The sequence below is a fragment of the Atractosteus spatula genome, chromosome 19, assembly GCF_055471065.1.
Source record: "Atractosteus spatula isolate fAtrSpa1 chromosome 19, fAtrSpa1.hap1, whole genome shotgun sequence".
NCBI lineage: Eukaryota > Metazoa > Chordata > Actinopteri > Semionotiformes > Lepisosteidae > Atractosteus > Atractosteus spatula.
The window spans coordinates 18,604,399-18,628,742 of NC_142724.1; the positions used below are offsets into that span (position 1 = coordinate 18,604,399).

General features: G+C 38.2%; 1 protein-coding gene across 1 annotated transcript in view; it reads right to left on the bottom strand.

The window, feature by feature from the left end:
* LOC148818171 (polyunsaturated fatty acid lipoxygenase ALOX8-like) overlaps positions 1 to 24,344 on the bottom strand; it is a 56,312-nt gene that overhangs the window by 25,876 nt on the left and 6,092 nt on the right. Inside the window, exons 5-8 of the mRNA XM_088937459.1 lie at positions 20,876 to 20,982; positions 18,109 to 18,281; positions 871 to 1,014; positions 250 to 450 (exon numbers count right to left, since the gene is read on the bottom strand). Coding sequence (XP_088793585.1) covers positions 250 to 450; positions 871 to 1,014; positions 18,109 to 18,281; positions 20,876 to 20,982 — 625 coding nt within the window. The remainder of the gene's footprint in view (positions 1 to 249; positions 451 to 870; positions 1,015 to 18,108; positions 18,282 to 20,875; positions 20,983 to 24,344) is intronic.

Consider the following 24,344-nt stretch of genomic DNA (forward strand, 5'->3'; position numbering starts at 1 on the left):
ACATTCATACCAAAGGTTTGTTGTATTAAGCCACTATGGTGTCTTAAAAGTAGGGTGTCGAGGAAATGGATCAGATCTGCTCAAGAGGAGAAAGAATTGTGGGAGCTTGAACTGCCAAACATATCTAGTATAATAATTTGGAAACTTTCCAAGATGACTGGAATATAGCAACAAGTAAATAACACAAAAACTAAATACATAAAGATTATGTTGGGTACCTCAGCTGTCAGAAATATACAGGAACAGTACCTTGAACAAAGGGTGCACTGAGGGTAGCTGCCTGAGTGTGGCAACACAGAATAACTCTGCAATGAAGTGGGTTCGCAGTAAGTGAGTAACCAACTCGAAATAGTTAAAGTCAGCACTGCGCACATAGGTCTTCGCCAGGAGCCAGCAGACAGAGTCGCTGGGCAGGAATATGGGGTTTTCTGGTCCTGCCTTCTGCTCAAGCTATAATGAGGAAACAAAATGCATTAATAAAGACCCACTATCTTTTGTACAGCTTCTGTCACTGGGTTTAGAAAATGTTGGACATTCACATTCAAGATAATCCCTCACCATGTTATGATGCCAAAGTAACAAAACTGCAAAAATGTAGACATCCCTATATCAAAACTTTCATTAATCATAAGGGGGATTATTGATAAACCTTCATAGGTATTATAATTAATGAAACATGTAATTAGTGTATTGTAAAGCCTACACATATCTAAATTAAGATCGCTCAATTGGAATTTAAAAAAACAGGTTAGTCAACTTCAGACAACTTCTTATTACACTAAATACGTTTTGTATTACAAATGTTTAAACAATGTTTGAAATATATTATTAGGTATTTTAGATAAGTTAGTAATTGCATGAATCTGACACCTGGATGGCGATGGGCATCAGGTTTTCTTCATTATCCAAATACAAAAGGCAGAGAGGAGCAGGAAGGTATTGTTTTTTGTTATCGATAATATTGGTTTCAATGCCATCAAGCAGTTCATAGTCCACCAGATAGATACTTCCTTTCTGTGGAAACAAAATTACATGAGTTAATTTTGCTTTTTGCCTTTACAAACCTAAATGAGATGCTACAATACTTGACAAATTTATTAATGCTAAGAAATGGAAGACTTATTTGGTTCACTTCAAAAAGAAAAAAGAAAGGTTTTTTGATGCATTTGTTAATGCCTTCACAGACTGATTATTATTATTTCATGATCGCGCTCCAGGCACCTGGGCTGAATTCTGGCCTCAGGAATCCTTTTCTGTGGTGTTTTCATGTTTTCCCACTGTTGTGAGTGTTGTGAGTATTGCTTCTCTAAAGTCTCCCCCTCCTATATATCATATGTGTTTAATGTTAATACAAAGTACAATATCTAGGCCTCTCTGACCACTTAGCTATTCTTTTCAATCTAGAATTACCTGTTTTAAACACTTCCCCCTCACACTCTGTAAATTTCCACAACTGGCGATCAATTGATCAGCCTAGGTTTGCAAATTCTGTTCTGTCCTCCTTATCTTGTTTCTCTTCCTCTGATCCTCTAGAGGACAAAAAATACATTTGCTTGATAGTTCTCTTTTATTTACCCTCGACATTTTTGTGCCTCTAAAAACTTCCACCATTTTTTTCTCACTCTGTCCCCTGGTACACTGACCATCTGTGATTTATGAAGGCAGTCACAAACTTGATCGTTGGTGGGGTCCTTCTGGCCTAAATGTACATGATCAGGCTTGGAGAGATTACTTGTCTAAATATAAGGATACGATAGAGTCTGCTAGATCCACTACTTCTCTCACATCATTGAAAATCACCATAACAACCCCAGGCATCTTTTCTCCACCATCAACAGACTGCTAAAGCCTAACTGCCCCACCGAGTTACCTGCTCATCACAACTTTGGAACACATCCTTAGATTTCTTTAGCTCCAAGATCAACAACATCCTGCATCACATTCTCTCAACTACACATATCATTTCCACACCTCCTCCCTCCTCATCCAACTTTTCTGGTTCCCTTCTCTCCAGCTTCTCTTGACTCAGCATCCCTCAATAAACTAGTTACACACATGAAATCCACCACCTCTATTTTAGAACCCATTCCCATCCCTTTGTTTCAGTCCTGTTTCTCTTCTTTCTGCCCTGTTGTCCTCAATATAATAAATTAATCCTTGAGCACTGATGTTGTACCAGTGGTCCTGAAAAATGCTGCCATTACCCCCACGCCAAAAAAGCATACCATGGCTCTGGAAAATCGAAACAATTTTCGCCCCATCTACAACTTACCCTTTCTTGCAAAAATTCTAGAACGTGGTGTCACATTTCAATTACATAACCACCTCACGACAAACAACCTTTTCGAACCCCTCCAATCTGGCTTCCGTCAACTTCACAGCACAGAAACTGCCCTGGTCAAAGTCACCAACCATCTTCTAATAGCTTCTGATTCTGGTTCTCTTTCTATACTCATCCTTCTTGATCTCAGTGCTGCTTTAGACACTGTTAAACATAACATCTTACTTTCTCTTCTTGAGACTCTGTTTGGAGTTTCTGATACTGGTCTTAAATGGTTCAAGTCTTACCTCACTGATTGCTGTCACTTTGTCTCTCTTGGCAGATTTAGTTCTGAAATTTGTCTTGTTAAGTCTGGTGTTCCTCAGGGCTCGATATTGGGTTTTCTACTTTTCAGTATTTAAATGTTTCCACTTGGTCAGCTTTTAAGATCACATGGCCTCAACTATAATTTCTATGCTGGTGATACTCAAATATACATCCATACCAAACCTGACACTGATGTGGCTGCCTCTATTCTATCTAATTGCATCTCTGACTTCAAACTTGGATGACTCAAAACTTCCTTCATCTTAACTGTGACAAGACTGAAGTCATGCTTATTGGAACCCCCCATCAACTTAGTAAAGCCAATCCTGTAACCCTATCTGTAAATGGTTCTGTACTTGAGCTTCAATCTAAATTGAAAACTTTGGGGTGATATTTGATTCAGGCTTAACATTCAACCCACATGTGCAGCATATTGTTAAAACATTTTTCTTTCACCTCAGAAACATTGCTAGACTACACCCTATACTATCACTAACTGTGGCTGAAAAGCTGATCAACACATTTGTCTTCTCCCGAATTGACTAGTGTAATGCTCTACTTGCTGGGGTATCTAAATCCACAGTGAAAAAACTCCAGTATGTCCAAAATTCGGCAGCATTACTCCTATCCTAGAGTCCTTGCACTAGCTTCCTGTCAAGTTTCATGTCTAGTTTAAAATCCTCATGCTCACCTATAAGGCTCTGCATGGCTTGGCACCTCAGTACCTGTCTGATCTATTATGGCCCTATTCCCCATCTCGCAACCTTCGCTCTTCTAATTCTGCCCTCCTTACTGTCCCCCAGGTCCGTCTACATTGTATGGGTGACAGGGCCTTCTGTTATGCCCCCAAGCACTGGAACTCTCTGCCCAAGGATATCAGAGAGTCACGTTCTCTGAACTCCTTCAAATCCAGACTCAAAACCTTCTTCTTCAGAAGAGCCTTTACTGAACTGCTTCCATTCTTTACCCCTCTGCTCTTACTGTATTTAGTACCACTACTGTGACCCCTTCGTATTCTCATCGTGTTCATCTTGTGTATTTTTTATTGTTTATTTTTAATAGTTTTTGTTGCTGTTGTCATTCTGTAAAGCACTTTGAGAAGCCACCTTTAAAGGCCATATGCAAAATAAAGTTATTATTCTTAATATAACGCAAATAGTGGGAGAAAATATCTGTTAGGAAATATTCACCTTAATATTCAACATTTACTGTAGCTGTTGTAGAGGCTGCTTAACAGGATTTCACCTACCAAGTTTCACTTGGAGCAATAAGCAATAAGTATTGTAACTACACGTTCCTTTTTTTATGCACCACGTGACAAGTGATTTATGGTTTTGTGTTGTGGTAATTTTGGTAGACCTGAGATTGTGAATTCTTCTACAGCTCTGTTGTAAGGCAGCTCCTGAGGTCTTTGACTCTTTCCCAGAGTATGTACAGTATACTCCGGGACTGGACACGGTAGCCATCTAGATCTTTCTTTGCCCCTTCCAAGGTTTATAAGAGAACTAAAGAAAAGTACAGATGCAACCATCTAGAATGTGCATCAAATCTCACACTAACTGTAAGCAAACTGCAGTATATCTGAGTTTTGGCCAGTGTTCTGCAATCAGTTCTGGAAACTGTTTAAAACAAATGTGTAGGTGGCGTGTGTATTCAATTAGACGTTATTGAAATAGCAGTTTTATTTAATCAGTGTTTTTCTTAGTTTAATAATAATATGCCTTGAACACATACTGTAACATTTCATATAAACAAATATGTAAACAAAAATAATATATATAGACTACTTACTGTTGAAAGAAATGTGTAAAGTTTTTTTCTGAAAAGGAATTAGATGTCATGAATGGAGACTGGATAGGACCTTGTTTTTTTAATGTGCCTGGTTTCATGGACATTCTCAGTAAACAACGACTTTCATGGAGTGACTATAAACTAAAACAACTGAAATTGTTAATGATTTGCAGTTAGACTGTTAAGGGATGCACCACTGAAACATTTTAATTTCATTTTAATGATTGCTTGCAAACAGCTGTGTAAAAGAATGCATCTAGATGAAGGCAGTGTACATGAACAGTGTTAATACTGTCGCTGTCATTTTCCATCACCCCACTAAAAACATTGGTAGAGGTCTCTTTGTAATGTAAATCAATCCAGAAACCAGTCATTCTAATGCCCCATAGTCTTTTGTCTTTAGAAATATTCCTTGATGTCAAGAGATTCTAATATTTGTAGTATCTACTATCAGGTGGGAATTAATCAAGATTCAAAATTGATAATCAAAATCTCCCAATGTAAAAAATGGAGCCAACAAATGCTTTACAAATAAATATTTTTTCTGGTTGAGTTTGCATGGAACGTAATGAAATGTATCCTAAATCAGCACATCCCACTTTTTTCATTGTCAAAACGCTACTGAAAAATTGACCCTGTTTAGTAATACTGTATACTCACCCACATCAGTGCTACAACACATGTATGATGTACAATATTACGCTGTAACCAGTATTGACAGTTAAAAAAGATAGAAATTATAAAACGAATTTGAAACTAGTTATTATCTCTTTGTACTTCTTCTATTTCACAACCGCATGTGAGATAATGGTGTGCCCACTGGGTGTTGTGCTTAAATTACTGAGGCTGTAAAGACTTCAAGTGAGCTCTGGGGGCCTGTTTCACATTGCAAGAAATGGCCAGATAAGTTTAGTAAACATATTGATAAAAGTCTGTATTTTCAGTTCCACAGAGCAAGAGCAAATTGTATCCAGTTAAGTACCTATAGCAACACATCTACTATTCTTAACCTGCTCCATGCAGGTTGGTTTAAAGTGTGCCTGACCTTATGGTTAGGAGCTCAACTCACAAACTAATCAGACCCCCGCCAAAAATGATGTCACCTTTCTTCAGGGACATAGCTGATGTTGAAGCAGCTGTCAGGAGATCTTTGTGGGAAGAAAGTAAACTTAGAGATCACCAAAACATTTTACAGTTCTCTGATAATTATTATTTGAACATAACTGTTATGACCGTGCACCACACCATTAATTGCACTCATTAACCTCATTTCCCAATCATGTCCCTTTCCTTCACTATTTAAACTCCTAGTTCCCACACTTCCTCGCTCGGTATTTGAGTCACTGGCTAGTCAGTTTGCTGCTTGCTTGGTTAAAATCTCACTGCACACTTTACCTGGAATGATTATCCCAGATTTAGACCTCTCCCTTCGACCTTTGGACTCTGCCCTTTTGGATTGCGCCTCTTGGACTTGTTTGCTTTCTTGGATTCTAACATGTACCACATACAGATGCAGCCATTCAAAGTGCGCGGTACAGACACCGCGGTACAGATACCGCAGGTATGATGACACGGGATACCACGGTGCGTGATTGGTTGACCGACAGGGGCACTCGTGGTCCGTTGGTCTGTCGTAGAAAGACTTACTGTAAACGTCTTTACTGTGCCCGTTGTAGATATTGAATTTTACCACTGAAGGGAAATCTTAGTAGCTGAGCATAAAAAGAATTGGAGCATACTGTAACGCGTGTGAAGGCCATAAACGATATTAATTTTGGAACATAAACATACAGTATATGGCTGGTCTTGGTACTTTAAAGAAAAAAATACACACCAGTATTCCATTTCTCCCTAAACATTTTAAGCATCGAAGTCTTTAACTAACACGATACCGGAGTCAACAAGCATACTTTTAGAATTTGATTAAAAGGGAATATAATATGGAATCGCGTATCTCAAGAAATTAATAACGATATAATTATATTCATGTTGCAAAAGAACTGCAACGGACATAAAAACTCCCTTGCTTTTAACAGAGCGTTTCGTATTTCTAACTACGAAAATGCCAGGTGAAAGGATTTGTAAACATATTTTGTTAAAGCAAGTCAGTTTTTTCCACAACACATAAAAGACATTTTTCCAAGAAAGTTTAGCCTTTGTCACTAATGAAACCACTAAATAAAGACATAAATATAGAAATCTTAAGATTTGTTCTATTTAATGTTGGTAGCAGGATGAACTGTCAGAGTGTATATTTTGTCGCAGAGTTGCTGCAAGATGTTAACAGTGAAAAAGGTATTTAGAAATGAGTTATTTCAAGATGAAAATTTTCAGAATAATTGCAAATCTAGCAGGATAGAGAAAGCACAGAAAACTGGCAGTTAGATTGATCAGATTAGTATGAAAAGTCATTTAGCAAAGGGAATTAGAAGAGTGACAAACTAGTATACTTTAGATCTTTTTTTCTGAACCAGGGACAATCTGATCATGTTTCCCTATAACAATAATAAAAAACTTTATTTGATATATCACCATTAAAGGTGGCATCTCAAAGCAATACAGTAGATGTAAAAACAGATAAAAGGACCACAGATTACAAAGTAAATGCATATAAGAAAGACAAGCAGTTAGAGGTGCTACCAAAATTAGAAAATGAAGCAGATACAGACACTAAGTCTTCTGAAAAGAAAGGTTCTGAGGTTAGATTTAAACTGGCCCTGGTGTGTGTGTGTTTGTGTCTGTCTGTCCTGTGATGGACTGGCGCTATGTCCAGGGTGTATTCTGCCTTGTGTCCGTCGCTTACTGGGATAGGCTCCAAATCCTCTGTACTGGATAAAGAGATTAGAAATGGATGGAAGTAAAGGCACTGTGTGGATGGAACTATACACAGTGTTAGAAACCCACTATGAAATGGCAACATCTCACTGAGAATAAAACATTTTATACTGCTGGCTTAAGGAAACAGCCTTTCCACCTCTCTTGCACATCAGTATCCATACCTAGTTATTTAAACAAATTGCCTCTAATTATAAACATCTTAATATGCTGGCTCTGTGGATCTGCATCAGCTATGTTTGCCCATTCCTTCAATTCATGTGCATCCAACACACAGTTCAACGCTAGCAACTACACAAAATCTAAAATATGAGCTCTACTTGCCACTTACAGTACCAACAGTACCAGCTAACTTTAGTAATGACATTTTCATGGATCTTTTTAACAATAAAATTTACAACATCAGACTTCAGACACAATTAAACAGGCCTCAAAAAAGTCTGGTACAAACATTTTCAGCATGGAATAAACCGTTACTTTAATGGTATAAACCTTAAATGGATTCATATTCTCAATAAGATTTGGTGCTCAGTAACATGACTTAGAAAATGACAGAAGACATACGTATCATGCTTATCCTTCTATTTTTCATAATCGTAAACTCCTTAAGGCAGTTACATTTTCTCTGTTCTGACCTGGAGTTACAGAGAAATTTAAATTCTAATAAGAGATTTGTAATGAGGAAAGTCATACCAATCACTCATACAGTACCAGGATTTGCAATTACAATACAAATACTTTCTTTCTGTATGTGTTTATTTTGCAGTTTGAGTCTATGGCATTCCTTTGGGGGTCTATACTCCAAGGCATGACTTTTTTATGTATAAACATCAGTATTTACTGCTATTAATTACTGTACGATTTATAGTTGAAATCTGAGCCTAGATATAAAGTTAGATATAAAGTTAAAATCTCGACAAAGCAATGTAGGAAATACAGAGAAAATAAATCCTTTCTGACATCTAAAATCAGTTTCGATCAAGGTCTCTAAAACGAACAAGAAAAAGAAGATTTTCGGAGGGCAATTACGCTGTGTTTATATAGAATAAGTGATTTATGAGCAATCTAATTTCTTGTTCGTTTAAAACAGTGAAATGTCAGCTGTAAAAGATCGCACCAGAAACAGCACTCTCTCTGCCTGTCATAGACGTTCAGGAAAGGCTGAATGAAGTCATGTCAAGTACAATAATTCGGAGATCAATAATAACAGTTGTAGGACAGTATATAAGGAGGATAAGGATTTTGAAGTTGACTCGAAATCTGAAAGGTAACCAGTGCAAGGACTTGAAAACAGGTGTAATGCATCCCTGATAGGATTCTTGCTGTCATATTCTGAACATATTGAAGATTGCTCAGTGTGGATTTAATTTCCCCAGTTCTTAGTTTCTCTAGTTCCCTTTAAAATAAACTATTATTCCACAATGCAGAGTATTACATGGCCAGTATTTACACATGATATTTGTGATTTAAAGAAATTAACACAAGCAGCTTTTGGAGATTTAAGTGTTGGCTGAGTTATTGCAGGATAAAAGACTAGAGATGTTGGCAAGAAGAAGATAGTTTGGGGAAAGCTGAGGAATACACTTATAACAAGAACACTTCCTAATGGGGTTAGGCATACTTTTGATGAAGATGATGAAGTTAACAGACTATATGTTTACATAGATACTGAAATAAGGATTGTATTTTAGATTATGTGTAGTTGCTGGCATTGAACTGTGTGTTGGATGCACATGAATTGAAGGAATGGGCAAACATAGCTGATGCGGATCCACAGAGCCAGCATATTAAGATGTTTATAATTAGAGGCAAGTTGTTTAAATAACTAGGTATGGATACTGATGTGCAAGAGAGGTGGAAAGGCTGTTTCCTTAAGCCAGCAGTATAAAATATTTTATTCTCAGTGAGATGCTGCCATTTCATAGTGGGTTTCTAACACTGTGTATAGTTCCATCCACACAGTGCCTTTACTTCCATTTCTAATCTCTTTATCCAGTACAGAGGATTTCGAGCCTATCCCAGTAAGCAACGGACACAAGGCAGAATACACCCTGGACATAGCGCCAGTCCATCACAGGACAGACAGACACAAACACACACACACCAGGGCCAGTTTTCCCATAAACCAATTAACTTACCAGTATGTTTTGGAGTGCGAGAGGGAGTCATATCACACATATGGAGAAAAACCATGTAACCCAGAGAGAACATGTAAACCCCACACACACAGGATGGCAGGAATTGAACCTAGGACCCCAGTGCTGCAAGATAGCAATGCTAACCACTTTGCCACCATTAGAAATGGATGGATATCTTAGTTATCTTTCTAGTTCACAGGTTTGCATGCATAATTTAATTTTGAAAGCCACTGAGACATCAGGTACTACTGTTGTATTTATGAAAAAGAAACAAAACAAAAAACATACTAACAACTGTGCCATCCTACTCCTTAGCTAATACATTTTATTATTCATAAACAGTTAACATTGTTAGCAAAATATTTTGAATTATATTTAACCCTATTTTTTCTTTAGTTTTGTATTTAACTTATTATATGATAGTCAGACTTAATGTATATTTGAACAATGAAAATATATTTTTACAAGATTTTACATTAAGCACTTAAAATTAATATGGTTAATAATAGTAAACTGTAACATGCTGTAACAAGATCGGTTAAACTGCGAAGAAAATGCTTTCAGAGAAAATGTTTCAGGTGTGAAGAACATAGATCTCCAATGCAATTTCAACCAAACCTGTTCCCACACACCCTGCCCCCACTACCATTAGAATATACACAAAGCACTCAAATCTTTCGAGCTAATGATCAGGTGACCCGAGAGAGAGCGAGAGAAACACCAAGGGGTGCGGAACCAGGGAACTATTTACATGGAAAACGGGCGATCTCCCCAGACTGTCCGCCCGTTTCACTGTTACCTGGACACCTCTTTATTTAGAACTCACAAACACTGATTTTTAGTTTAGAAGGATTCAAGTAGGGTTTTAGATGAAAGGCAGCGACCTTAATCAAGCCCAAATCACAATTGAACCCATTCAGAGCCTACATTACATTTTAGCGTTTTATTCTGAGCAGAAGACCCTCACACCTGAAGAAGGGGGAGGTGTTTTTCGCTGGAAATCTCGCCTGCTTCTACTTTACAACCGGAGTGCTGGCTGTGACGAGTTAAACCGGTTTTACAAGTTTCAATCACAGACCATGTGACATGGGAGTCAGGAAACTCCACCAGATTTGATAACGCTATAAAAACGCTATAAAATAATGTGACTTGGCACAGAACAAGTTTACAGCACAGTACAATAATAAATGCTGACCATGACTTTAGAAGTATAAATTGCCTTACACTCAATTTAAACACAAGCTGTCTTTAGCCCTCTAAGCTGGTTCATACAGAAATGTAGAGATCCAGGCTCAGAACACACAGCTTCATTAGCGAATACATATGCAGGACAACTAGAGAAGACGTTTTACAGAGGATGGATTTTTAGAAACATCCCATCAGTGACATCACTGAAGTCAACTCCTAGGTACTGTAACTGTCGTGTGGATAGTTTCACAAGAATCAGACAAAGGTTTAAGCATCGCTTGTTCTAGATAAAACTGCAAAAAAAAAAACAACAACCCATAATGTACTTCTTTGCGGCTCTGTTTGCCCAAATCATATATTCACAACGTGAAATCTAGAAAATAATATTACGTAACCAAAATCCGCAATATGGAAACAGAACCTGTGTAATTGTTGATAGATGATGTACTCGTAACATTTTTTCAAGACGAACTACAACATTTAAAAAATGACTTGTATGTACTTGATATCTCTAATCAATCCACGGGTCCCAGCACAAAACGAAAGTAAAACGCATACCGTTTCGCGCTTCTTATTAGTTGCTCAAAAGTAATTTGACCGTATGAAATGCATAATATAAACCTAGAAACATGTACGTGAGCAGTACTTAAGCACTGTAGTATCGGTGTTAAGACATACCTCTCAAATACTGTAAATCAAGTTAAAAATATCTCAAGACAGATTCTGGTCATAATGAAACCATGTTTCGTGTATGTTTTCTTTAAAGTACCGAGACCAGCCATATACTGTATGTTTATGTTCCCAAATTAATATCGTTTATGGCCTTCACACGCGTTGCAGTATGCTCCTATTCTTTTTATGCTCAGCTACTAAGATTTCCCTTCAGTGGTAAAATTAGATATGAATAGTCAATACTTAAACGGGCACAGTTAAGACATTAAATATACATATACATACTGTATACAGTACAGTTTGCATACGGTAATATGTTTATGTTCCTAAATCAATCTCTTTTATGAGCATGTGTAAGGCATGGTGAATCGATTCTCAAAAATTACTGTACTTTGCATGATTGGAAAAAAATGCGTGATTGCGAAATGCTGTGGTGTTACTTTTACAAAGACGGTCAATGAAAAAAAGAATGTGGACCAGGGCAATACTTTGAGTTTACAGCTTGTCCAAGGTCATTTATTATTAATACTATTATTAATATCTTCGTTAAAGACTTTGATGGCTACAGCTCAAACATGAGAGGTTGAGCTTTATTAGCTCCACCTTGCGGAAATTCCGGATACTATTATTTTGCTAGCGGTATTTACCGGTAACTTGCGGTATTTACCGGTAACTTGCGGTAGACTGCGTACAGCATACCGGAAAATAATGCGGTATCGCCCGCGCATTTTGAATGGCTGCATCTGTAGGGTTAATCTTTTTATTGACATACTGTTGTAACAATAACCCCCCTCAGAATAACATATCTTCAGAACCTGCATGTTTTGTTTTTTAAAAAAGACTACAAATCAGATATCATGTTAAAATGGCATTCTGGTAAATTGTATTCAATTATTCAAACCAATTATAATTCCGATTCAAGTGGTGATTCCATTTATTAACGATTTATTTATTACTACATCCATTATTATAATTAAATAAACTGTGCTATCTAATAAATACAATTTTAATTTAGTATAAATCTTATTTATTTATTTTTTATTAAAGAAAGAGTTTTTATTATCCCCAAGAGGCAATTAGTTAAAGTTCATCTTGTTCATTGGCCAGGATTTGACTTAAGGTCTTCCTTGTGGCAGGTAAGAATTCTACTGCTGAAACACCAATGCAAACCAACAGATCTCTCTGTTTGGACAAGCTACAGTAAAATAAAAATTACAATTGTCGCTTAGTGATGGGTGTATTGGATTGAACGTTTCACAGTCCTTTACATTGTATAGAAACATTATACATATTTTGTTAAGAAGTGAATCTAGATACAATGGGGAACACCACTGATTGAATGCCAGTGTCAACATTTCCAGCTTCAAAGCAAGGGGAGGTTTGCTGAATTGTAGTGGTCCCAGATTCAGTGATCAAAGCAATCTTATAGTTTACCTTGGTTAACCTTAATTAATAAAGTTCTGGGTATTGTCAGTCAACAGTCCAGGAACATAGCATAAAACACATAGCTTTAGAAGAACAGACAGAAACCAAGAGAGAAAAGGGCAGAAACAAAAGAAAGAGGATGGGAGAGAAGGTGAGAGCTCCTTGTCCAGATCATTCAGAAAGAACAAATTGGAGCTAGGTATCTGTACTTTATTAAGAGTGCTTGCTATTCTGTTGTTGTTAGGAACTTTGATTTCCTGTGTAAAGAATCCCTCTCCTGGTATGTGGGTGCATTTAAAGAATAAAGAGATAGGTTCTCATTCATTTTGTGATATATGGGTTTAAAGAGAGAAATGTATCTGCAGGTTGTATTCTGTTTAGTTTAGAAGGCAGTTCTTTTTTTTGGTTATTTAAGAGTTAAATACTTTGTATCGGTCTGAGGTTTTTCTGGATGTTTAGGATGTTAGGCCACTGGCTCACTTTATTTGTAAGTTTGTAAATAGTGTAACTTGTGTGTTGTATGTTTTTGTTACATAAACAATATATTAACTTTTAATAATGTGCTGATTTGTCTAACAGCCACAGCTGTGGTACTTTAATGATTCACTGCTCCACCTGGCAGTTTTACTGAGTAGTATAGTCCTGCATCAGATTATTTAAAAAAATAATTATTTTAAAAAATAATCTGAGAGCTGCGTTGCTGTTCACCATGTTCACCATCACCATGTGATGCTTATTGCAATATACCACCTGACACCTCATGCATTCTAGATGGCAGCATCTGTACCTGTCTCAAACTTTGCTCTGGTATACAAATGCTTCTCTGAAATGTCTCAGTGTCTCAGAAGAATTCTTAGCACCTAATCTTGCAGAGCTGTTTCTCCTTAAATAATTAGGTTGTTGGCTTTAATGGAGAATGGGGAGAACTCACACTGATTCCTCCATTCTTCTTCCCTATTGGACAGCTTCCCGAACTGTTACTCAATAGAGTTTGGAGGAGATCTAAACGATATTCCTCCCCCTTTTCTGAATCACCTAGCTATTCAAGTGCATCTTCTTGTATATCTCCTAACCCAGTCTATTTATCCCGGTTATTGAGACATGATCACACATAATATATTGCCTGAATACACTTCGCTTATACTTCGCTCAGTCAAACTCACTTTTGTGTGTGATGTGTGTAGCGGCAATGCTTGTTAATAAGACAGAATTAAGTGTTGCCGTGCTTTCCCAAATGAGGCCCCATCTCTCTCTTCATCTCTGTGGTGCAGTCACAGAGAAACTATTCATGCAGGCTGATTTAAAGATGTTTTCTTTTGATAAAGGACAGCTCCCAAATGGGGATGCACTTAGCTAAGCCTGGCTATCATGATCAATGGTCATCCATTGGCGCCTATATGTCTAGGGAGTGCCAGATGGACATTGCATTCCTAAGTGTCAGTAGTAAGTGACTCATATCTCACCTTGATCAACCAATCAGGGACTGGTAGGGTCGAGTAACCCACGTGGGTCTCTGATGCCCACGAAACTTTCAGCCAATGAACGAGCTGAAGTTCCTCCAGGTAAAAACAGGCAACACAGAGAAGAATTCGTAGGAGAATCTCTAAGGAGAATTCCAGGGGTGCGAGACTATTCTAAAGAATTCCAGGGCAGGACGGCCCAGGAGCAGAAAGGCTCCCAAGGGCAGGACATTCTCGCAGCGCGCCTCCTGACCATCCTGAGACTCAGCCCGGACAACCACGGAACGGCCAGTGTGTCCAAGTGCCAGAACTTTCCTCTGTTATAAGAGTTGAGAGCGGAGGTTGCCAGAGAGTAACCAGAGGATCCACCCGAGGTTAGCATCAGCGGCAAACCTCGTGAACAGGTCAGAACTGTGGACAGCTGAATCAGTATTCAGAACTAGCGCATCATCAGGAACAAACCGGTCTTCTTCCTGGCCTGCTGGGACCCACAGTCATCTTTTCTCCTGTGCACAACTTCGCTAGTTAAAGCCAACACTAACTAGCTGGACTTCAGAGAGCAGCGCAGCAGGAATCTCTCCAGCCGCACTGAGCACTGCTTGGCACGGAGCCAGAGAGCGCGGATTGGACAGCAACAAGCCTGCAACTGTTTCTTTGTGTCCGCAGGAGATCTGAATCCCCAGAGATTGGATGAGTATTCAACTTCACTGCATTACTGCTCGAGAATTCAACTGTTATCCCAACCAGTTGATATCAATTTAATTCCTAAGAGTTGTGTACTTGTTTTGAGTATCTAATGTAGAAGTTATAACCAAGTTCCTTTACGAAACGGTCTAAATGAATGATCTACGGAATGTATGTCCTCTTGATATATGTAACTCTTTGTAACTGATTGAATATATATCTTTTGTATTCTGATAACCCTCTCGATAAGATCTGTTAGGTTTACATGCATATTTTCTGTATTAATAAATGTATCCTCGTGTATTAGTACCTGTGTGTGTGCGTTGTTTGAGTTACTCTGCTTGCAGCTTGAAAGTGATAATCCTTGTCAATGAGGACTGCTTTTGCATCATTTCTCTTAGGGATAAAGTTATTACATTCTTTGACCTTCTCATACAACAATACAGTGCACTGCTAAAGTCAACTATTGAATCCTTGCCTGACTTATACATTTATTTAACACCAAGCAAATAACAATAATGTCGTTTTAATATTCATCATTAACACTATACAATGTATACAATCCGTGATGGAAGAGAGGGAGAGGATTAATTCAACTTGAAATCCTATACAATCACAGAAGTCTCCAAGTTCATCAATTGGAAGTAGGGACAATTTCTTTCTGTGTTTAGAGACCTGCTACTCTCAATATGTTACACTCCAGGAAGAAACAACTGGCTTCTGAACGCGTCTCTTTCTTAGCAATGATGAGCAATGACGACAAACAATCCACTTAGATATATTGCATCTCAGAATTATCTGCCTGAAGAAGGGAATGCTGAAAGCAGGGGTTTGTTCCCCAAATCTGCTCCTAGAGAATACTGCTCCCAGAGTATTACCATAATCAGGTGTGTAATTACATTCAACAGTATATTTGCTGTTATATATTTGCTGTTATATATTTGCTGGTAAAAACACCAGTTATAATCCATGAAGGAAAATCCCTCCATGACGGTACTCTGGAACATGCTGAGAATTACAAGTTGCACCAGCGTATGTTTATTGTTTTAAATAATTGAATTCATGAACTACACAGTAAGGACACAAGTCATTTGTGTAGATGTAAGACTTGCAGCTGATTTGAATTATAGAGAATCTGGAGAACCACTTGGAATTACAAAATTCTGGGTTCGTTTTTAGATTCCATTGCTTTTTAATTCTTCTATAAGTACTAATGTAAAGGACTAAAACACTGTCATTCTATAAATTTGAAGAAATTAATCTCCTAACAAATTAAAGTCAGTACTGTCACTGCTTTAGGTGACTGAGAACCGTTTCTTATGTTTTAGATAAGGTTTGTGACTCTTGGAAGAGTAAACAATTTTAACTTCAAAGCAGAAAGGACATTTGCTGAGGTCTGGGGGGTCTCTTGAGCAGAAACAATTGTAAAGTTTACCTTAATATATCTACAGTAGGTAAGTTGTGGATTAATAATTGTCAAGTAGCAGTACAGACACACACAATATATGATTACATTACGAGCAGGAGGTAGGAAAGTAAGAAACAAGAAGCAGAGAAGAGAGAGGAGTCTGGGGGAGTTGAGACTTGAAGATTGCGACGGACGAGAGCGCCTACTTCATGATCATCCAAACCAACCCTGACCGGAGCTAAGTATTTGAACCTTGCTAGAGAGCGTGTGCTTTCCTGTGTTTTTAGGGAACTTGGGTTTCCTGGGTAAAAGATACCTCAGTTAGAAATGTCTTTCCAGCTTAGGGGTGCCATATAAATGGCTGACCCTGTTCTCTGACCCCAAGTTTCTCTCCCTGTCTGTGTGTCTCATGGAGAGCAAGCTGGGGTATGTGAAAAGACAAATTCCTAATGCAAGAAATTGTATATGGCCAATAAAGTGATCTTATCTTTTCACTTATCTTAGGGTGCATTTCTATGGATAGGGATGTAGGCTCCCATTTATTTTGTGGCATCTGGGGTGCAGAGAGAGAGATGTAACTGCAGGTTGCTTTGTATTTAGTTAGAAGGCAGCTTTTATTCTATCTCTCTTATCTCTTTCTATCCCCAGGACTATTAATGACAACTTTTCCATCCTACAGGATGATCCCTCAATTGGGGCCCTCTTTTCGGACCACCCCATCATCTCATATAGCCAACCACCTCATCTGCTGTGAACCTTCTTGTTCACAGCTCCCTTGATCGCCCTCAGCAATCACATCAGGCACTGTCCCTTGCAACAGAGCTCGCTGTATCACCTGTAAGTACATATCTAACACCACCTCCTTCAAGGCCCCTCAGGACAATTTCGGACCACCCAGATGGCATCTTGTACCTCCAGCAACTTTATTTACTGTATCTCTTGCAGTAAATGCCCAGCCATTGACATTGGGGAAACAGGAAGGAGATTCGGAGACCGCTCCAGAGAACATGTTAGGGCTGTGAAGATTAAAGATTTCTCCAAGCTCATTGTTTTGCATTTCACCTCTGACGGCCATGGTCACACTAATCTCTCTGTCTGTGTTCTCAAAGATAGTTTTCCTAACTCCCACATCAGAAAGACTACAGAAACTAAATTAATTCTGCAGCTAGGATCACACCTTCCCACTTCTCTTAATGACAGACTACTTTTCATCTAAATTCTCTCTATTCATTGTAGGTTTCATTTCACACCTCTCTTCACCTATCCTGACTTCACACCTCCTGATTGGCCTCTCTGTCTGTCCCCTGCTCCCGCCTCTCGCTCCTCCTCTCTCCCAGCTTTTGTTCTCCTGCTACATCACCTTTGCTTACTGCCCTGTCTTTCTCACACATGAAGAAGGCTCCACGGCTGAAATGTTGTGTTTTTTTTATTCTCTTTTCAGCATGGAATAAACCTATTACTTATCTCTTATGTGGCCTCAGTAAGGATATAGAGTTTAATCCTTAGTAGCAGTCTGGGGGTGACCTTTTTTTTCTGGGTGACTAGAATCTTAGGTCTCTGAAACACCTTGTTTGTAAATACTGTACATAGAGTAACTTGTGTGTTGTATGTTTTATGTGAGTAGTGTAGTTTGTGTCTTTTCATAGTAATAAATATTTGTTTAACCAAGGGTGCCTGGATTATTACTCCTCTCAACAAAGCTGTGACAGAGAACAAATAATTCACGTGCCTCTAATTATACCAGCTGCTCGGTTATATTCTAGAGGAATCACTTAAGTTGGGGGTTATGAATAATTATTTCACTTATGAATTAAACCGCTCGGTCAAATCTTGATTTTCACCATTTTTGTAACCCCCTATTTGTAACAATACATTAATTCATACTGTATAATGTTTTAAGCAATTTACAGTCATACTCACCTCCAATTCTTCCTGAAGGGAGCTGGATTTTTCCAGGAATTCATGGACCATGTCGTTGGTAACTGGGAAGTTTGGTGGGATCTGTTTGCACTGTTTGATCAGTATGGGGTTGGTGCCATTTAGATACTGGTATCCAAAAAAACTGTCTTCCTTCCAATATTGTTGCACTTTCTCTGTATTAACAACAAGAACATGCTTTTACATGTAAGATATCATGGTTTGGTGTTTTTACTGCCATCCTCAAGCTCACGCTCACTGTTAAGACCTTCAATATATTTATAAACTTTGAGAAACATAGAAGCACTGTTTGATTGCCTATTTGTTCCTGCTTGCCTTCTGTTATTATTGATGAAACTGTAAAACAGATTCTGGGTAGTCTAGTGCACTTAAACATAGCTTTTCAGTGTTAAACATAGCTGTCAACAACTACTGAAATGTAATATTTCATATACCAACATCATCGTAACATTAGTCACTTTGACATTTGATTATTAAATTAAACTTAATTTAATTGGTGGATTTAAATTATCCTCCAATGTTGTTTTAGCAGTTAATAAGGCTTTTTTTTAAGAAGATGGCTGAAACCTGTAGAAGTGGAGGTAGACACAGATGGAAGCAGTCAGGTGAAAAGTAAGGGAAACTACAGTACATACCAGGAAACAAGTCAGTTCTTTTCATTGTATTTTTGTAAAAAAGTTTCTGTATTGAGGGAAAAGTTAAACTACCCTGCAGGAACTTTCAGCTTGTGATTCGTGATATATTTTATACACTTTTGGGACTATTTTAATTTTAAATACAAAGGAGGACTGTGCTTCCATTGGCTTCATTGGAAAGTTGTTTATAAAATATCTGCAATAAGGATTTTTTTTTTTTAATTCTTTGTGGCAAACGGGTGGAAGGTGGAATGCATTTGCTCTTTCTGAATTTCTGATGGACTAATCATTTTTTTGAGTGCAAGAGTGAGTGGTAATGGTGTAGATTAATTCAATTTGTTTGCTCCTTGTAACTTTAATAAATGCTTACTACTTTACTAATTTCCAGTAATATGAGACTGCTGTTCTTAGAGCTGATTTACCCTGTAACCTTTGTGTTGTAAATCCATTTGGGCAGTGGTCACCAGGGCAGATCGTTGCAACATTATGCTCTCCAAATTAAATAAATTGTACACTTAGATCCAAGTGAGTAAATTCTTAATGAAGTGTTTTCTCAAGATGTTGGACAAAAAAAATTTAATGATTTTTGGGAAAGTGTAGATATGATGCCACAAGTGGTAAAACATTTAAAATATTTATATAGAAAAAGGGTGTGAGCATCACAAAAGCAGATGCAGAGAAACCAAATGTCTCCAGATATGTTTTTTTTAATTAAAGATAAAGAAAACATTTGACAACTGCATTTTGGTAAATTTTGTGAGTTTATCACCATCATTTTACAGTGTGTTATCTGAACTAACTACAGGTATTTATTTATATTTTATCTTGTTCAAATTAAATACAATTTAAACAGAATATTCAGCTCATTTGGTTACAAAATATTATAAACAATTGTATACTCAAAACAATTTAGAAATATTTAGTCCCTGAATTAATCTCTGAATTGCAGCTGGATATTGAAAATGTTCTCTATCTTAACATGGTAAGCCTTTCAGGTTTTTGAACATCTCAGATTTTTGTTGGACACTTGTGCATGTAAAGCAGAATAAAATGTTCACTATAGAAATGTATATACTAAAATTCAGCTACTCATCTTCTTTATTGTGAGTTATTCTAAGTTCAGTTCTCTCATTCTGTGTGTCTGACATTTCTTTCAGGATTTGAATTAATCTGGATCCCTTCATTTTTATTGGTAGGATTGTTCTTTCAGTGTGGTGGCCAGAACTGAATGGAATATTACAAGTGAGTTCTAGTTAATGCATTATATAATTTTCACATGAAATCGTGTGATTTAACTTTCCGGTGTTTCCACTACATGAGGTCCTCTCTTGTTTGCACACATTGTGTTCCTAAATCTTTAAGGTTGGTCAGACAAGATATACCTCTTCTAAAGCCAAGCTGATTGTTCTCTAAAATGCAGTTTTCCTATATGCATCATTTAATTGCCATTCAGGACTTGTTGATTTGAATTTGGTCAAACCAAATCTATAAACAATTCCTGAGGTTTGTAAGACTGATTTATAAATCAGAAGGTCTTGTCTTAAGGTATAGTATATACCTTAAGATACATAAGGGGCGGTGCAGTGGATCTGTGGCTAAGGATCTGCGCCTGTGGCTGGAAGGTTGCTGGTTTGTATCCTGCGGCCGGCAGAGGAATCCTACTCCGTTGGGCCCCTGAGCAAGGCCCTTAACCCCAACTGCTCCAGGGGTGCCGTATAAATGGCTGAAACCTGTGCTCTGACCCCAAGCTTCTCTCCCTGTCTGTGTGTCTCATGGAGAGTAAGCTGGGGTATGTGAAAAGACAAATTGTATATGGCCAATAAAGTGATCTTATCTTAATAATACAACACTATGCTCCAAAAGGCCCCTAGCAATAGATACTGACACCGTGTATTGTTATATTATGTACAGTATATTGTGACATTGTAATTAGTACATTTTGAGATGTGATTGGATTATTAGTTATTTACTACAATTAATATCAAAAGTGGAATAATCCAAATTAATTTTGGATTATTCCTTAGCTAAATGCCTTAATTCAAAGTGACTTTAAAGTTATTATGACTTTCAATTCTAATAATCATTTTAAAGTGATAACATACAACAGACAATACCTGATATATTTGTTGTTTTGTAGTGGTTGAAGAATTTCTCGTAGATCTGCATACTCTCCCAGGAATCCCTATTGCATGTAATACCTCCCAGGCCAAGGTCTGCTAGACTGGGAATAGAGCCACAAAAATAGAATAAATAAAATCAAATAAAATAGAGAATAAAATAGAGAAAAAAATAATTGAACTTAAATCATTGAACTGATTCATACTGACCACTTGTTTTTTTATATATATTATCTGAAACAGTTGCACCTCAGTTGGATATCTCTAAGAAAGCCACTATATCAGTCATTTTTCAGTCACCCCATGGCTGGAGTTATAAAGACGGCAGACAGAATTACTCTTTTCATGGCACCAGACATAGACATCTTCTGTCACTGAGACTGTGTAATAATGAAACCTTTCTGAATATTTCCTCTGTTATGACCAAAAGGTTGCACTGTTACTGACCCAATGTTTAAAGCTTCTTTTGTTCAGAGTTTCTTGAGGGTTTTTTTTGTTTTTTTGGGATTAGCTGGGACCCTAATTACTTGAGGTGAGGCCTGTAAAGAGGGACTCATTTAAGCTATCATCTGTCCCTTATAAAGGTGGATGCTACGTTAAATAGCAAAGTGCTTGCATCGAGACTTGGGACTTAACATGGCTAAATGAATCCTTCATAATCAGACAGAATTCATCATATCACATGAGATCACAATATAGGAAAATATGTTCCTATTATGAATTAGCTTTGATCATAAAAAAAGCTTTGATTTTCTTCAAAGGAAATACTTATCTAGATGTATGTCTAGAGGTATGGAAAGTATTGTAGGCAAAATAGCATTTTTCCTAAGTTAAAATACTTTTCTCAAGTCATGTGTGCAAGAACACATCTCTACAAATCAAACTAAAACTGGGCTAACTTCAGCAGAACGTTGTAAAGACACAACAGTGAAACCACACTAGTCATACTAGATAGAACCGGTTTAGTATTCATAGTATTCACACTAAATGTAAATGAAGAGGGTTAGGTAGTAGAAAAATTTCAATCATTAGAATTAGCTCTATTGCTCTCTGTTAGAAGTTTTATAGCTGCCCAAAGCTACAGTATAACAGTATATTGGCCAACTACAAGAAGTTGGATGAAAATATAATTATGTACAGTGTCACTGCAGTAAAATACAAGAAGCTTTTCAGCCACCACCCCATCCCTTCAAAGAGTATTGTCACCAGTTTAACCTGGACTGAACATACTCAGATATAAGCCAATCTTTAGTGTAAGATTGACAACATCCGGCATCACATTCTCTCCACTACGCATATCATTTCCATACCTCCTCCCTCCTCATCCAACTTCTCTGGTTCTCTTCTCTGCAGTTTCTCTCTTCTTAACTCAGCATCCCTCAATAAACTAGCTACACGCATGAAACCCACCACATCTATTTTAGATCCCATTCTCACCACATTTATTTCTGTCCAGTTTCTTTTATCTCTGTCCCATTGTCCTCAATATTATACATGAATCCATGAGCACTGGCATTGTACCAACGGTCCTCAAAACTGCTGCCATTACCCCCATGCCAAAAAAGCCTAACATGGCTCTCGACAATCTTAACAACTTTCGCCCCATCTCCAACTTACCCTTTCTCTCTAAAATTCTAGAACATGCTGTCACACTTCAGTTACATAACCACCTCATGACAAACAACCTTTTCGAACCCCTCCAATCTGGCTTCCGTCAACTTCACAGCACAGAAACTGCCCTGGTCAAAGTCACCAACGATCTCCTAATAGCTTCTGATTCTGGTTCTCTTTCTATACTCATCCTTCTTGATCTCAGTGCTGCCTTTGACACTGTTGACCATAACATCTTACTTTCTTGTCTTGAGACTGTGTTTGGAGTTTCTGACACTGCTCTCAAATGGTTCAAATCTTACCTCACTGATCGCTGTCACTTTGTCTCTCTTAATGGGTATCGGTCTGAAATTGAATTGAAGTGTTCCTCAGGGCTCAATACTGGGCCCCTTGCTCTTCAGCATTTACATGTTCCCACTTGGTCAGCTTTTAAGATCACATGGCCTCAGGTTACATTTTTACGGTGATGATACTCAAATATACATCCATACCAAACCTGACACTGATGTGGCTGTCTCTATTCTATCTAATTACATCTCTGACATAAAAAGTTGGATGACTCAAAACTTCCTTCATCTTAACTGTGACAAGACTGAAGTCATGCTTATTGGCACCCCCCATCAACTTCGTAAAGCCAGTCCTGCAACCCTATCTGTAGATGGCTCTGTACTTGAGCTTCAGTCTAAATTGAAAAACCTTGGGGTTATATTCGATTCAGGCTTAACATTCGACCCACATGTGCAACATACTGTCAAAACATCTTTTTTTTCACCTTAGAAATATCGCAAGACTACGCCCTATGCTATAATTAACTGTGGCTGAAAAGCTGATCAACACGTTTGTGTTCTCTAGAATTGACTACTGTAATGCTCTACTCGCTGGGGTATCTAAATCTACTCTGAACAAACTGCAGTATGTCCAAAATTCAGCAGCCAGAATCCTGACCAGGTCTAGTGTAAGTGTTCACATTACTCCTATCCTGGAGTCCTTGCACTGGCTTCTGGTCAAATTCCGTGTGGACTTTAAAATCCTCATGCTCACCTATAAGGCTCTGCATGGTGTCACGACCACCAGCCAGCAGAGATCAACGCGTAAGCGAGCTAATCAGTACCAGCAGCGGATTACTATTAACAAGCGCCGCCGCACGAGTTAACACACCTGCAATTGCTCTACCGTGCGGCACGCCGGGTTATTTATACTATTCTAACCTACTTCCCGTTGCTCGGTATTGAGTTCACTTCTTGTTGCTCTGCCTAGCGTTTCTTACCCTTTTGCCTTCCTGGAATTCTGTCTACACCTTTTACCTTCGGACTTTGGATCTCGTCTCGCCCCTTGGATTGTTTGCTATCTGTGCCTATTTCGGATTTGACCCTGCAGCTCTCTTTTCGACCACGATTCTGTCTCACATTTTGGATTGTTCGCCACCAGTGCCTTTACCGGATCTCGACCTACCTTCGCCTTCGGACTACGACTCAGCTCCTGGTTTTGCTCTGTTCGCTTACTTACCTCCCTACGGCTCCTGCATCTGCATCGGATCCTTTTCACCTCTACAGAGCAGCGTTACAGAAATCGGTGTGGGAGCCGGCGAAACAGGGGAAGAAAAAAGCCAGGCTACCTGGTTAGTGAGCAGTTGGAGAGAAGATTGAAGCTGGGCGATGGTTTGGGAATGCTGCGGGAGAAGGGAACGAAGGGTCTGTGCGTCTGCGGGATCCATAATCTGGCTCGGTATTCTGTAACGCTGCTCTGTAGAGGTGAAAAGGATCCGATGCAGATGCAGGAGCCGTAGGGAGGTAAGTAAGCGAACAGAGCAAAACCAGGAGCTGAGTCGTAGTCCGAAGGCGAAGGTAGGTCGAGA